Source organism: Colius striatus, chromosome 7 (genome assembly GCF_028858725.1).
Source record: "Colius striatus isolate bColStr4 chromosome 7, bColStr4.1.hap1, whole genome shotgun sequence".
NCBI classification, from domain to species: domain Eukaryota; kingdom Metazoa; phylum Chordata; class Aves; order Coliiformes; family Coliidae; genus Colius; species Colius striatus.
The window spans coordinates 9,806,092-9,821,659 of NC_084765.1; the positions used below are offsets into that span (position 1 = coordinate 9,806,092).

The following is a 15,568-nucleotide window of genomic DNA, read 5'->3' on the forward strand; positions in this document are numbered from 1 at the left end:
CTGCTTTGACATGTGATTGGACAAACTGCATTTTGGCCACTCGCAATATTTTCCACTGATTTCTTCATTTAAAGCTCAGGTCTGTCATAATTGGATTCTTTTGAAAGACTAGAACTGCAAGTACAAGGACTCAAAGATCAGCATGGACACAAACAACATACTTGGCAGACCTCCTCCTGACCGAGCTACTCGGCCAGGTCTTTTTCCCTAGTTCCACTAAAAGCATCAATACTTAGACATTTTAAAATATATTCTTAAATAGCTCCTATATTACCTTCTTCAACATCAAAAGCATAAATTCCTAAACGAAGTGTTGTTGAACACATTTCACACTTGAAGCACTCCCTATGAAAGAAGTGGCCTTCTGCACTCAGGCGCTCCATTACATAGACTCTTTTTTTGCAGAAATAACAAATGTCGCTCCCCCCGACAGACTGAGGAAATTCTTTTCGCAGAGATCCCTGTTAAAAGATAAAAACAGAAAGGCACATAAAGCCATTGCACTACACAGATATAAATTCTTATTAAATAGGCTGCTGCTTCAGCTGCTTGAAGTTTTACACAGTACTCTCCATGCAATTAAAATAAGCACCAGTCAGCTTTTTTATGGCTCATTTGCTCTAAGTCTATAGATTCATGCCGCAATTCGTAACTTAGACATCACGAGGACTTTAAGGGGTAAGTTTTCAGTTGGACTTGCATCCAGCTTGCCTCTGGGAGTTCACCCACAGGAGCAGTCATCAGCCCCGCACCATCACTCATCAGCCCACGCCGTGCTGCCTCAGGCACTCAAGTCTCACAGCTGTGGGCACTGGTGTTTCTCAGAAGAGGGCAAAGGCTGACTTTGCCAGCCTTGGACAACAGATGTGTTTGAAGCTAAGAAAACAGCCACAAAATTCAGTTTGTACATGCTCTGGAGGAACATGTAGGTCAGTCCACGAAGAAAAAATGAGTGTTCAATGCTGGTGTCTGAACTACCAATCACACTGCTGCAGATGTGCTTCTCCTCTTAGCCGTGTTCCTCCTGAGAATACACACCAAGCTAGGCCTTGGTTTATTTAAAAATCAGTTTAATTCCTAACACAGACATTCAGAATATTTTTAACTCTTTGGATTTGATGATCCATATTAACAACTTGAAACTTCTGAAAGCTTTTGTTAATTTGGGATGACAATTAGCATTCTTTTATTGCCACAAATCTCATCTGTTCTGGATACACATGCAAAAAGGCACAGAAAAATACATAATAAATGGATTAGATGCCACTGGACCTCCTTTCTTGTTAGAGGCAAGTATGAGGATGTTACTTTGCGTCACTGTGTTATGTTTAGTTAAAGGCTGGTACAGACATGCATCCTGTCTCTACCACAGTCATTACCCTCCTACTCCACCATCCCCATTGACACAGGAGAGGTACCATACATGTGAGAGAGGAGGTGCAGGCTTGGCTGAGTCCAGGCACCTCCTGACTTCAGCACACAGTCCACACAACGCATCTTTAATTTGACAGCAGAAGGCATCCTTGGAACGATCTTTTAAGTGCAAGTCACAATTGTCATTGTGATATTGTCTTGTGCTTAGAAGTTGAGAATCCTGTTCCAACTCTGCCATTAGTAATCCATTTGGCTGTAATGGATCACTTCAGAGCATGAAACTTACCAAATGAACAACCATGCAACTGCAAAAATATACAAATGCATTTTTAAAAATATGATGTTAATGGAAGAGGATTGTTAAAATGAAGCAGAAGCAACTGAGTTTAGTGCTGGCTAATAAGTAAGTGTCATCATCACAGCACACCACTTTGTTTTGCTTCCCAATACCTGACAGCTCTGAGCAGTGGAGGCGGGAGATGAAGAATGAGGAACGGGGCAAGAACCTGCAGCTCTGTCCAGAGACTGCTTCTGGATTCAACACAGAACAGCGTCAGAGTTTAAAAACAGCTCACTTCAAAATCAGGCATGGTGATTCAGCATTGGTGTGTCAAAAATAACTGCATAGACATGTACTGTACAAAACTTTCCTTAGAAGTTACCCTGATTAATAATTGTGTCCTGTTACTAATTGTACAAGTAATTACATTTAATAAAAGCCTTCTGAAGTTTTAATTCATACAGGCAAGTAATATAAATATAAATAGAAGACATGAGCAACCTTTCCAGCACATCCACACATCAGCATATTTTGCCAGTATGCAGTTGGTTCCTTAAAAAGTGTTAGACCTTCCAAATTGCTTAAAGTGCTCCATAACCAGGGCCTGAAGTCAGGATGACATTTTAGAAACACCACTCAAGATACTGTTTCTTTGTGACTTTGGTCTTACCAGTTCAAGGGGGGGAAGCTGTGGCTTGGGTCTGTGATCATTCACATACAGATTGACAAGAACTTCAGCCACAGCTCCAATTGCACTTGAGACTTTTCCTACAGTCATCTAACCAGAAAAGGGGAGAAGATGAAGAACAGGAGGAAGAGCTTTAGTTATTCTCGAAAAAGAACTTCATGAGAAAAGGATAAGAATAATTTGCAAACATGCAAACAATAAAAGCAAGCTAGGAGAAAGGGCAGAGACAAAGCCTAGCAGAGCATGTTCATGCATGATCAGAGTGGTCCAGATGGTGGCCACAGAAGACTTCCATGCACTCCACATACTTCTCCCTGAGCTAATGGAGAAATAGCTGCTGAACCAAATGTTGCCCAACAGCACAAGGCATCCTGCTGTGTCCATCAAAGGCTAAGCTGGGAGCTACTGCCTGGCTATCATGGTTGGACCATTCTGATGGATCAAAAAATCCCCTATTACTCACTTTGGCATCTTAGGACTTTGTTCTTACATTTCAGATCAGGAGGTGGGGACTAAATTTCACATGAATGGACCACAAAGTGTAGCATTTCAGGAAACATTCTGTGAAAATGTTATAGAAGTCCGACATGGAAATGTTTTGTTGATGCTCACAGGGCAACCATTCTCCCTTTCCCCAGTGACCCATCTTAACATCAGGGAAAACTGGAGAAACTATGCCCATGAAAGGAAGACATCTCCTTTAATCTGCTTCATCATGCTATTGCAGCTACTAATGTTAGGCTGCTTCTAACCAAATTTTAGGCAGGCCTGCAAGGAGACTGCAGTTCCTTAGGCTGTGTCTTCAAATGCACTGTAGCCAGACCACTGACTACATAGCCCAGGCTTCCCTGCCAAGCACATGCCTGGGGACTGGAAAAGAAGACAAAAAAGGTAGATATGTGGCAGTGTGCATGTGTGAGAGCAGACAAGCAGTTACTCTAGGCCTCTGTTCCTGGAAAAAAGTAGCTTTTGTAGACTTACAGTAGTATTTTCCAACCTAAACCAAATGTCCTGTAGTGATTTTGATTTTAGTTTTAGCGTCAATATAAGATCCCACAACCTCTCTTTGCTGGTGGCAAAGGCAGAGAAGGCCATCCTGGTATGGCCAGGGATGTGATTGCTTCTCACAGAATGGAATGGTAGGTAGGGGTTGGAAGGGACCTTTAGAGATCATCTAGTCCAAGCCCCCTGCAGAAGCAGGGTCACCCAGATCAGGTTGCATAGGAACATGTCCAGGTGGGTCTTGAAGACCTCCAAGGAAGGAGACTCCACAACCCCTCTGGGCAGCCTGTGCCAGGGCTCCCTCACCTGAACAGTCAAATAGTTTTTTCTTATCTTTAAGTGGAACTTTTTGTGTTCCAGCTTCATCCCATTACCCCTTGTCCTGTTGCTAGCTACTATAGAAAAAAGGGATGACCCAACCTCCTGACACCCACCCTTTGGATATTTATAAATGTTAATAAGATCACCCCTCAATCTCCTCTTCTCCAGACTAAACAGCCCCAGTTCCCACAGCCTTTCCTCGTATGAAAGATGTTCCCATCCCCTGATCATCCTGGTAGCCCTGCGCTGGACTCTCTCCAGAAGTTCTCTGTCCCTCTTGAGCTGAGGAGCCCATAACTGGACACAGGACTCCAGATGAGGCCTCACCAGGGCAGAGTAGAGGGGGAGAAGAACCTCCCTTGACCTGCTGGCCGCACTCTTCTTGATGCATCCCAGGATGCCATTTTTTTCCCCTAGAAGATCCATGAACTCTCATCTTTTGCTCCACCTGCTTCTCACAAAATCCAAATTCTAAGTCTCACACTTCTCAGTGAAATAATTCTTCTACTGCCACCAAGTCTTGCAAATAGAAAGGTTTTAAAATATCAGACAGTTACCATGAAAAAAGAGAAAATAATGAAAGTAATGGTATTCATGATACTTTAAAGCATTTCCTATCAAGCTCAAAAGCAACTCTAATGCATTGTGGGTGTGTTTTCAAAAATTATCATGGATAATAATATTCTTGCTATTAAAAAAATTAATCAAGTTTAGGAACTTGGGAACACGTCCAGCTCTTCACAACTCTTCTTGAAAGTTATCTTGTAATTAACTTCATACTGAGGCAGATGAAAAACATACATGTTAACATGACAAAGGCTATTCAAAGGCCAAATTTCTGTATGACTTGGTTTTGCTTAAAATAAAAGGCTTTCAAATACTTAGTATTTGCACAACTTGTGGGTTAACAACAGCAAAGTTAACTATTAAGGACAGTGTTGCAGTATGTAATAAGTGGTACATTAAATTATAAACCAGAACTAGAACCGAGATTACTTGTTGCCACAGGAAAACTACATTCCTTCATATCGTTTAAGATCACAGAAGACACAAGTTTCCTCCCCAAATTTCCAAATCCAAATATGCTGGAAACTTTTAGGCATCATACAATTTACAACTTATAAGCTCCTAAGTAAAAGCACTCAAAGTCAGCTGAAGCACAAACTTTACCTTGAACTAGTTACATGCTGGAGTGATCAGTTAAACAACAAGGCTACATTTGAAGTGAAAGTAGTTAATTTCAGGTAAAGTGTTCCTGAGCCTGAACTAAACCTTGCAATTACATCAGGTTGGTTGATTTCTCTTCTCCACCCATTGGAGCAATCTGTGTCAACATTAAAGCAGTCAAAACAAAAAAACCTGCATGTTTATACATACTTTAAAAATGTTATTAAAAGGAAATGCTTTTGTAATGAATGTGAATTCACATTCCGCCTAAAAGCAAATGGGATTTCAATCTAATCTAACTACCAAAAGATTGATGAATGCTCTGTCTCCTAATCAACAACCACCAACAAAAACGTTGTTACTTACAAGCAGGGAGGGCAGGAAGCAAGTGGATTTGAGGACTGATTAGATCTCATTTTACAGAAACTGTTTAATAAGGATATTACTGGGAGGAGATCTCTACTGGTTCTCCTTACTGAATCAGGTATATGAGTACCAATATAGGAGATAACAGCCTCAGTACTGCACCTTTCAGGCATCTGGCAGAGGGATTTAGATATGCTGGAGCATTGGACAGTGACTAATGGGATGAAATCTAACAAGTCCAAATGTCAGATCTTGAACCTAGGTTGGAGTAAGCATGAGCACAAGTACAAACTAGAAGTGTAGCTGGAGAGCAGCCCTGCAGAAAGGGGTCTGAGGGTGCTGGTCAGCAGCAGGCTCAGTGTGAGTCAGCAGTGTGAGCCCTGGCAGCCAAGAGGGCAACCCATGGCATGGGGTACATCAAACACAAACACAGGGCAACCAGACAGGCAAAAGAGGGGTCACCCGCTGTGCTCAACACTGGTGCAGCCTCACCTCCAGCACTGTGTGCACTTCTGGGCCACACAAATTACGGAGATGAAGGTCCTTGAATGTGTCCAGGGGAGAGTAACAAAGCTGGTGGAAGGGCAGGAAGGGATGTCCTATGTGAGGAGTAGCTGAGGACTTTGGATTTGTCTAGTTTGGAGAAAAGGAGGCTGAGAGGTGACCTCATTGCTCTCTACAGCTTCCTGAGGAGGGGATGTGGAAGCAGGGTGCTGGTCTCTCTTCCCTGTGTCCAGTGATAGGACATGCAGGAATGGTTCAAAGCTGCAACAGGGAAAGATCAGATTGGACAGTAGGAAGCATTTATTGAGATAGGGTCAGACATTGGGACGGGCTTCCTAGAGAGTTAGTCAGTGCTCCAGGCCTGTCAGTGTTTAATGCCCTTAATATCGTGCACTAGCCTTTGGTCAGCCCTGAAGTGGTCAGGCAGTTGGACTAGATAATTGCTGTAAGTCCTTTCCAACTGCAGATATTCTATTCTGCTGAAGTGCTGTTCAGTCACAAAAAGAGAAATATCAGAGCCGGACAAGGACTCACTGGGGCAGCCTCATGAGCACCTGCCACCATCAGAAACCCACAGAGAATGGGAAGGATGGGGCATGCAAGGGCAGTGCTATCCTGAAAGGCTCATGACTTCTGCCCTCAAACAACAACAGCACAACTGTTGAGCAATCCCCTGTGTCTTCTCTAAACCTCACCTTGTTTATGAACAAGGACTTTGATTTCATTCTCAGCCACATAATCCTGTAAGGGTAGTGAACTTGAGTTGCAGGAGACAGGGTCTGACCCCAAATCTACATACGCTCCTTCAGGGAAACTGCCTGCTCTTATACAGCTTAGCTTTGGTCAATTGCACATAGACCTCTGCCTGCCTGATGCTGCTCAGGTACCCTAGAAACTCAGTGTACATATAAAAGGCTTTATAATTTGCTGATGCACTTACTACCCTTGAGGCTACTGGTGTACGTGAAGACACACACACACGCCATTTTGTGGTGCTTGAGCCACTATCAATATGTAACAGACAACTGCTCACAATTCAGGCAGCTCTAAAACCTTAGTTGGAAAGGAATCTCAAAGAGTTACCTTACATGGTGAATTTCAGGAAATAACCAAGAAAACACTTAAAAATCCCTCAAGTGTTTCTGATTTACTAAGACTGTTGACCAGCTAATGACATGTTGCCAGAGCTTTTCAGCAGGTAGATCAGGGTAGTTATGACTGCAGGAAGAGAAAGCTGCATTCTGTATTTCCCTTGTACTATTATTTATAGCACCACAGCCAACCAGCAAGTAAGCCTCAGCGGGATTTTCATAAAACAAAGGAAACATGCTCTGCATCTCCAAAACCATATAATGCCTCCCCTCTGTTGTTTCATATCCTTAATGATTTTCCTGATCTTATTTTGCTTTGAAGGCGATTGATTTACTTTTGGTACCACCTGCTACATATATTTTACCTCTGAGATCAACAACATTTGAGTAATAAGTTACTGTGTGTAGGAAACACCCAAGCCCTGCTTACTTATGTTAATTAGAGTCACATCACTGAAGGGAAATAGTTGGTCCAAACTTTGCAGGCAGCAAAGCCTATTGATTGCAACATCTCCTAGTTCTTATGACACATTGTGTGGATTAGCTCATACAAAGCTCAGACAAACAGTTTTCTGAAGGTCAATCCAACTTTAAACAGAAAACAAGACTAATCAAAGTACAGCTTGTAATGTAATATGTGCTAATTCTACCTGTGCAAATTTTGACAGCTGATTAAAGCTAGGAGGCATTTTTGATTATTACTGGTAACCAGTGTATAGTGTCATATAGAAGTTAGTTCATAATAAGTTGTAATGACTAAAAGAAAAAATATACTTCCTTTCAAGTGTGCCTTTCAGGACTGAGGCATAACAACAGCTTTCTGTAATAAGACAGTATGATTCCTAAGCCACCATTTTCAGTAAATATGCCACCATTACTAGTACTCTTGCAATGAGAATTCAACAGATGTAAGTGATTGTCGTGTCTGATAACAACCCAAGTACTCACTTGAAATGAAAATGACTGTACTATTTAAAAGAGAGGGTGCTGATAGTTACAAGTCCTATCTCCTGAAGTTTTACAAAACTCAAAAAGGCTTCTATTATCTTCTTTTGGGAAAAAGTCGAAGCTCTGAGAGACATATGATGGAGCTCTTTCTGTTGGCTTCCTGAAGTCCTTTATCATACTGCAGTCTAGACCTATCTGGTGATGTCTCCCAGAACAGAGATCACAAATACAAATTCTGAGTCCTATAACCACACCCTCAAGATAGCACAAATACAGGCAATTATTGGTATATATACACAGCAGAGAGGTCCAAACATGTTGTTAAATGATCATGCACAGTACTTGAAAATGTGCACTGTGTACCTGAAATGTTACCACATTCTAATCACAACATTTAATAATTTTGCTCCCCCTTTTTTAAAAAAATAAAATCTATTTACTGCCTTTCCCACTGAAGTACCTACAGTAATCCTTCATAACTTGAGGCTCATTTGGATCAGCCTTCTATTACCACAGCTGCCTCAAAGGAAAGGAAAATGAAAGATTGCCTGTTCATTATCAGACCTGCTATTGACAAATATTCAAATACACTGTGCCAAATGCACCACGTTTAGCTAAATATAATGCATTCAGTATAGAAAAGGATCTGAGCATGTACAAGCTGATGTCTGTACTAGGCATTGAAATTTTCATGCACACAGATGTGCCAAAGAATACATTTAGTCCTACTTAACCAGCCAAATATTTACCAAATGAGATGAACGCATATTTATTGTACTAGTGACAGAACAGCATTTGCTTGCCTCAACTGTGCTGTGTTCTGCCTTTACCTCTGGAGAGAGCATTTTTCAACTGAAGTAACTTTGCCTGAGTGAAATCAAGTCACAACAAACTACTGTTGCACTATATAATTACAATGGCAAAATAATAAAAGGCTAATAGTGCACTTTAAACAAAATGCAGTTGAATTAAAACACCCGAAAATGATTGCTTAGGCCAAATATTCTTTAAGAAAAAGCTAAAATCCTAGTAAAATTATCCTGCACAGAGTTTCCATACAATTAAGAGCCTGGTTCTCATATTCTAAAGGATTGTTCACATAGTTTGGGTTTTCTTTAAGTTCTCCTAGCAGTGTCACAATAGCTCTTAAATCAAATGAGCAATAGGCCCCAGTTTTTGGAAGCCATTACTTAGCTTAAACCCATCACATGCTATACCTCCCAGGTCACAGAAAGTAAAGGGTAAATCTAGGCAAAGGAATTATTTTGAAGTTGAAGGGAATTAGGGGATTATCACAATAAGGCACCTGCTGGGTTTGAGTGTCCTTGAAGGATCTATATACATGTGTAGCCTGCATTTTCCCAAGGAATGGGAAGAAGGGAGTCTTTTCAACACAGCTCTATCTTAGTTGAGGAATATGCATTTGCAAACTGCAAGTCAGCTCAGTATCTACTTGCTCAGTGCCTGCTGAGGCCATGAACCCGATTTCAAACCATCATTAACAATACTGTGCAAAACAACTTAAGATCTAGACCAATTCCACTAACTGATCCTGCTGAATGTCCACCAGACGGGAAATGATCTTCAGCTAGCTTACCTGGAATTGGGCAATACTCATGAGTATCTCATAAAACTACTGTTATTTAAATACAACACAAAAGCAGGCAGAAGGTTTTGCTCCTCTTCACAGTAAACAGAGACAGCACCTACTTTTCTGAATATCACTTTTTCCACGTGCCATGCAGCAGAGCTAGAAGCTCCAGCAGCACCTGCATGAGTCACAGCAGTTGCCTTCAATACTTAGAGAAAACTTGACATTTACACCTTTATTTCCACATCAATCTTACTCAATACTGCAGTGTTCCCAGACTGCTGCTACATAATCTATGAGTGAAGAAAAAGGAACCCGGGCCTTTCAGCCTGGAAAAGCTGAAAAACTTTCTTCAATTAAATTCTTTCTAAAACAAGGGAAGTTATATTATCTTAACTTCCACAGATTAAAAACAACGGTCCATGAACACATCAGCATAAGTAGTAAGAGCTGAGCATCTCCAATTCAAGTGTTATCTAATTGCTTTCACATAGACTATGCTTTCTCTCTGTAAAGTTTGCTATTCCAAAGAACTGTACTGTAACAATTCATGTGCAGAGGCAAGTTTAAATAAAATTTGTCTGTATTGCCAAATACTTATACAATTCTAAGACATGTCCTCGGGTTAAAATAAGCATTATTGTGCAGGTGCTTCCTTGCAGTCCATATGGATATTCTTATGAAGAGAAGCACAAATGTCACCAAGAATGACTAACCAATCCCATAACATCCAGTTAGCTGTGCAATGTGAAGCTCTTTTTCTGCAAGGCATGCCTGTTGTATTATCCAACAACAGAAAACTTCTAATAAGTAGCAATGCAAAGTTTTCAGAATCAAAATAAGGATTTTGTTAACTATTTGTTTTGTTCTTCAGCACTTTATCTGGACTATTTTTAATAATGACTTTCCTCTTACAAACATGCAGAACTACAAACAGTAAACAAAGTAAAGTTTGGTGCAAACGTGAAATACAACCCATACAACAGATCTGCTGGCAGTGCCTTTCATCCAAGCCATTTCTCAAATACCTTTAGATCTGGATATTTACAGAAAAAAAAAATCTGTTAATAGAGTACCTGTCTAGAAGGAACAGCAGGGGAAGCTGAACTGACAGATGATGGAGAAGAGGCAGCAGCTGAGTCATGAGGTGCAGGGCAAGAGGGAGTTGGGGGCTGAGAATGGGATAAGCCTTTAGTAGGTAGCTTATTCTGTGTAGAGCAGAAACAAGAGACAGTGACATTAGCAGAGGTTAAGAGAGTAATTTCGGTCATGCATTAAAAAAACTCCAGAAAGATAACAACTACAGCTATGCTCTTCTCTCTGTTTCTTCATCATGAGGAACCAAGGCAAAACCTACATGGAAAATTATAAGAAAACTGACTGCAATAACATAAAAAATGTTTATAGTGGGCAGTGCCAGACTGCACTAAGAGCTACTGCTCACCAGCTCATTAGAAATGCAGCTACCAGTGCATACTTAAGCACAAGATGTGGTTTAACACGTTGCTGTCATGTTGAAGTATTCTGAGTAGCTTCATGATCTAGACTGTGTTTTACCTCAATTAAATGATGTAATAATATTTCAACAAAGCCTTTTACCAGTTTCAGTAGAATCCACATGACTTTTCTTATTCACTCAGGATGAAAAAAAGCTAAAAACAAAACCATTGTAATATCCCCCCTCCATGAATTCTTACACATCTTCTAACTCAGTACTTATTCAGATGCAAAACCTAATATTCACCTTTGGAAATTCCATGTATCCAAACATTGAGGCAAGATGTGCTGCTTTCTCTTTAATGTTCTTTTTATGGAATTCCCTATTTGCTATGGTCTGAGCTCTTTTCTGCAATAAGAGCCAGGGAAGGAAAGTCAAGAAAAGAGAGAAAGAGAGATTTGAGTTAGTGTCACACATAGATCAACAGAATACAGTAAGCTTGTAGAAAGACTTTTTATTGTCTTAGTATAACCTAAAGTCAACAGAGAAAAAGCCATATCCATGGAAAATACTGTACACAGATTAGCATATGCAGTTAAGAGACAGAAAGGAAAAGAAATTGCTTGTCACCTGTTTCATTTTTTCCTCCAGGTGCTGAAGACGCTCAAGCACTCCAGAAAGTACAAATGCAGCAGAACAGGCAGATGCGAGATTTTCAGAGGTTTCTGACAGACTGGGCTGGGTATCTGGTTTTTGTACAGTCTTTGCTCTCCTGGCCATATGATCAGAATCATTTAAAGACTGTTTGGGTTCCCTGACCTCGTGTTCACTCCTAGCTACCACCTGAAACTGGGAAACACTTGAAGTGAAAAAAATCTGCTTTCTGCACTACCATGCAGTATATGCAGCTTTTAAGGATGCTTCCGAAAGCACAGCACAGTCATGCACATAACTAGAAACAAAATGTTCTCACATCACTCTTTGCACACTATCTACTGCATCTCTGATGCTTGTGCCCATGCACTAAAATAAATTAGTCCTACATAATTGGTGCAGGTCTTGACATCCTTCTCTAGGTTTGTGTCAGTTTTTAGGAATAACCCAGAGAGCATCAGTGCAGAAGAACGTGACATTGCATCTCCTTCTAGAGTGTTTAGTGAAGGTTTGGGTTTTGTTGTTTTGGGGTTTTTTTAGCATCACATCTGCCTGAAACTAAAGTTATGATCAGATTGTAAGAATAGCAACAGTAGTTCCTGGCGTAACCTAGTCCAACCCAAGTCAAGCTGTAATGTATTTCAGATTGAAAGCATTTTATGAGTATTTCAGAATAGGTGCCTGAATTTAAATCTTCATATCAAATAGCTTTTGAAGTAAATGAAACATTTGAACCAGTTTAGCTTCATAAAATTCAGTCTTAAAAATTACCTTCTAGTTGGTCTTTTAATGAGAGTTTTCTACTTTAACCATCTGTCCAATTAAAAAGAATATACAAATCTTCCAAATTTCTCAGAATAAAAAAACCACAATGCCAATCAACTTACAGTGTCCTCCTCATACTTCAGAGTTGCACACTGACCTTTAAAATAACAGTTCTCAACTGAATCCATGTTGTTTCTGAGGCTGATCTGCAGATTCCCATACACAACACAATCTCATTCCACTGCACACTACTCTTCAAATGTCACTAAATGGTATTTACTTTCATTTAAAACTCTAAAGTAAAGTGAAAGTCAATACTATTTGGTATGAGATTGCTTTCACTGTAAGTACTAAAAGAAAAAAGTAGACCATGTATTAAAAAATCCCCTTGCCCTACACACATAATGCTGCAAAAGAGCTTTTACAAGAAATTCTTGTAACAAGTCCTACTTAAAGAAACAAATAAACCTGGGCATGGATATCAGACTTTCAATGCACAAGCTTTTATCTTAGACAATTCTGCCAGGTTTTTAGGGTTGGAAAACTCCTTTTACCTTATTACAACAACCCAAACCTTACAGCACATGCACAGGCAAATTCTCAGGTAGTGCTCTGGTTTTCTCTTGTATTAAATGTAGCTATGTAATTATATTTATACAATTTGGAGTCTAGATGTAATAACAAAGAAATCAACACCTATTTTTTCGGGGTTTTTTTCTACACAGTTACTAATTCTTTCAAATAGTTTTCTCATCTGGTCAAACAGGTGTAAAATAGATTTAAACTTCAATGTGGTTTTCTCAGTTCTCAGCTAAATATATCTGTTAATTCTGTGGATTACACTCAAATATTGTTTTGTACATTTTGTAGTTACACAATAACATTGAGCTCTCAGCAGTAAGAGACATGGTGTGCTTGTCAGGTGTTACCTATGTGTGTTCCTACCTGTCTTTTTGGTTGAGGAGGAAGAAGACTTGGATCTTTAGGTTTAGCAAAGCGAGGATTAACAGGAGGGTCAGAAGAGAGTAGAGCTGGTCTATCTATTAGCTCCTTGTAAAGCATTTTTTAAATTATAAAGATGGAGTGAAAGAAAGAAAACAAAAAAAAGAAGATGGTGAATAGGATTCAAAGATCTTGAGATAGAAAGAAATATAAGCTGCTCTTCAAGACAGGCTACTACTGGTATTAACACCACCCACACATTTTAATCAACCATCATAGATACACTTAAAATTCAGCACATTCAGTATTCTTTAAGAGAGGTTATGATCAAAAGGTAACACACTGATCACAAGCAGAAAGTTCAGGACACTGACAAATATCCAAGGTAGAGCGTAAATAACAGTGGTTTAAAGACTGAGAAAGTCACTTGACATCTATAAACCCTACACTGCTGCAGGACTTAAATATGTAAATAAACAAATAGATACAAGTACAAATATTTCAGAAAGTCACCATCCTGGACAGAAGCTCAACCCTTTGCTTATCCTCCTCTTGTACATTTTAGGTGACAGAGCCAAACTCAGTTGACTCAAACTATCTCACTGGCAAAAGCGATTGAGTTTATCATCCAACCTTGGCAGCACAGCATTATTTCAAAACACCACTAGTCACACCAACAACAAACCATGAAAATGTTGTGGAATGTATAAATGTATTCCATTATGAGTACTTTAGGAATGGAAATGGAGGCCAGATACATTCAGCAAAAGATTAGGTTCCCTTCTTACACTTCCTGAATTTTCTGCAAAGAAAGATTCTACTAGATACATAGTGTCCTTTTTTAATAGGAAAAAAAAGTCCTTCTGCAATATGATATCCAGCAACCTTAGACTTCCACACAAAGCAAAAAGTCTAGATTGGCTTGCAAGAGGTTTTTAGACATTGCAATTCAACGGCATTTTATAATGTAATAGATATGAATACATTAATGTGCATTAGTCAATCTTTATCAGCCATTTGTTCAATGGGTGTTCAGAGGAATACCTTTAATTTGCATAAAGTTTTTGAAAAAGATAAGCCACTTGAAATATATAACAGATCCCTTTTTTTCCCCCTATGAAAATCTGCATGACATTCCCAGGAGAGACAGTTTAATTTTTGAGATTACTTTCATGTTCATCTATAACCTACCTGCCTCCGAAAAATTGTACTCGGGGCATTCTCTTCAAACTTTGCCAATAGTTGAGTTGCCATTGATTTCACTTTATTCTGGTTCACTCCTCTGCCATCGCTCTGTTCTTTCCCAGCATTTGTCCCTTGGCTTGAAAAGCCTGAAGCCTGCAAGGAAATAACAAACTATGTTTTTTCTCAATTTTACCTACAACACTCCTAGAAAGAGAGAGACAGAGACAGATAACATCCTGATCAGCAAAGGGTGAAACAAAATGCAGCCTACAGTATATTAAAAACGACACTGTTCAGCATGGAAACAAATCACAAGCAAAAAAAAAAAATCTTTATTTTGGTCCCAGAGTACAGTGAAAAGGGAACATTATTGATGTTGATAATGATGAAGCAGAGTCACAAAGCTAAGTAATCAGAGAGGGGCTGGGTAACAAGCTGCAATATAAACTTTCCAACCAAAAATTTGTTTAAATAATCAAGTTGGGAAAAGGAAAAATGCCAATTACCTTCAATGTTCTTGAATCAGAAAGAGAACTAGTACCATTTAGGTAAATGTTCTCCTCCCTTCCAAATGATTTAAATAAATTTAGCTCTATTTAGAGCACACACAGTAAATTCAAGGTTTTAAGGGGAGAGGTTTTTCTTCCCACCAGCACATGAGGCCAAGCCCTCACTCCCCGAGTCCCACTGCTTCCTCAGCTCATCAAGAATCTCATCAAGAAGTACACGTGTAGACACCACTGAACACCAACCTCCTCGAAGACACCAAAAAGACCTTTACGACGTCTTTTGTTAGTCTCATTTTCTTCTGATTTCCCTTCAACCTGAAATGGTAAAGGCAAAACAAATTCTATGGATTACTGCAGCAGTTACCATATTTAACCCAGCAGTTCCTCCTAGGATATCAACTTTAATAACCAGACAATTGTGGCCTGGCCTGTGTTAAACAAGGCACACAGGTGACCAGTGCCAGCACACGGGATCCTCATTGCGTTGGCCTGTACCTTACTCCCCCTCAGCTTAGCAGGATCATTCCTAACATGAGAAACCTGGTGGCCCTCATGACAGTTACCATATATGTAAAAGTTGCCTTATAACCTCTGACTGGGAGCTCTCATTGAACTCTGATGAGTGAAAGTACATGCTCATACTTTGTTGAACACAGGCCTTACAATATTGGTGTTTATCTTTTTCAGTATTGAAGAGTTCATAATTCATAAATCACTAGCACATCCTTGACGAAAAAAAGGCA

The 15,568-nt window shown here is 39.7% G+C and overlaps 1 protein-coding gene across 5 annotated transcripts in view; it reads right to left on the bottom strand.

Annotated features, from left to right (window-relative positions):
* MICAL2 (microtubule associated monooxygenase, calponin and LIM domain containing 2) overlaps window positions 1-15,568 on the bottom strand; it is a 129,193-nt gene that overhangs the window by 54,088 nt on the left and 59,537 nt on the right. For all 5 annotated transcript variants that reach the window (XM_061999489.1, XM_061999486.1, XM_061999487.1 and 2 more), the window contains exons 15-17: window positions 15,069-15,140; window positions 14,323-14,469; window positions 275-461 (exon numbers count right to left, since the gene is read on the bottom strand). In XM_061999489.1, coding sequence (XP_061855473.1) covers window positions 275-461; window positions 14,323-14,469; window positions 15,069-15,140 — 406 coding nt within the window. The remainder of the gene's footprint in view (window positions 1-274; window positions 462-14,322; window positions 14,470-15,068; window positions 15,141-15,568) is intronic.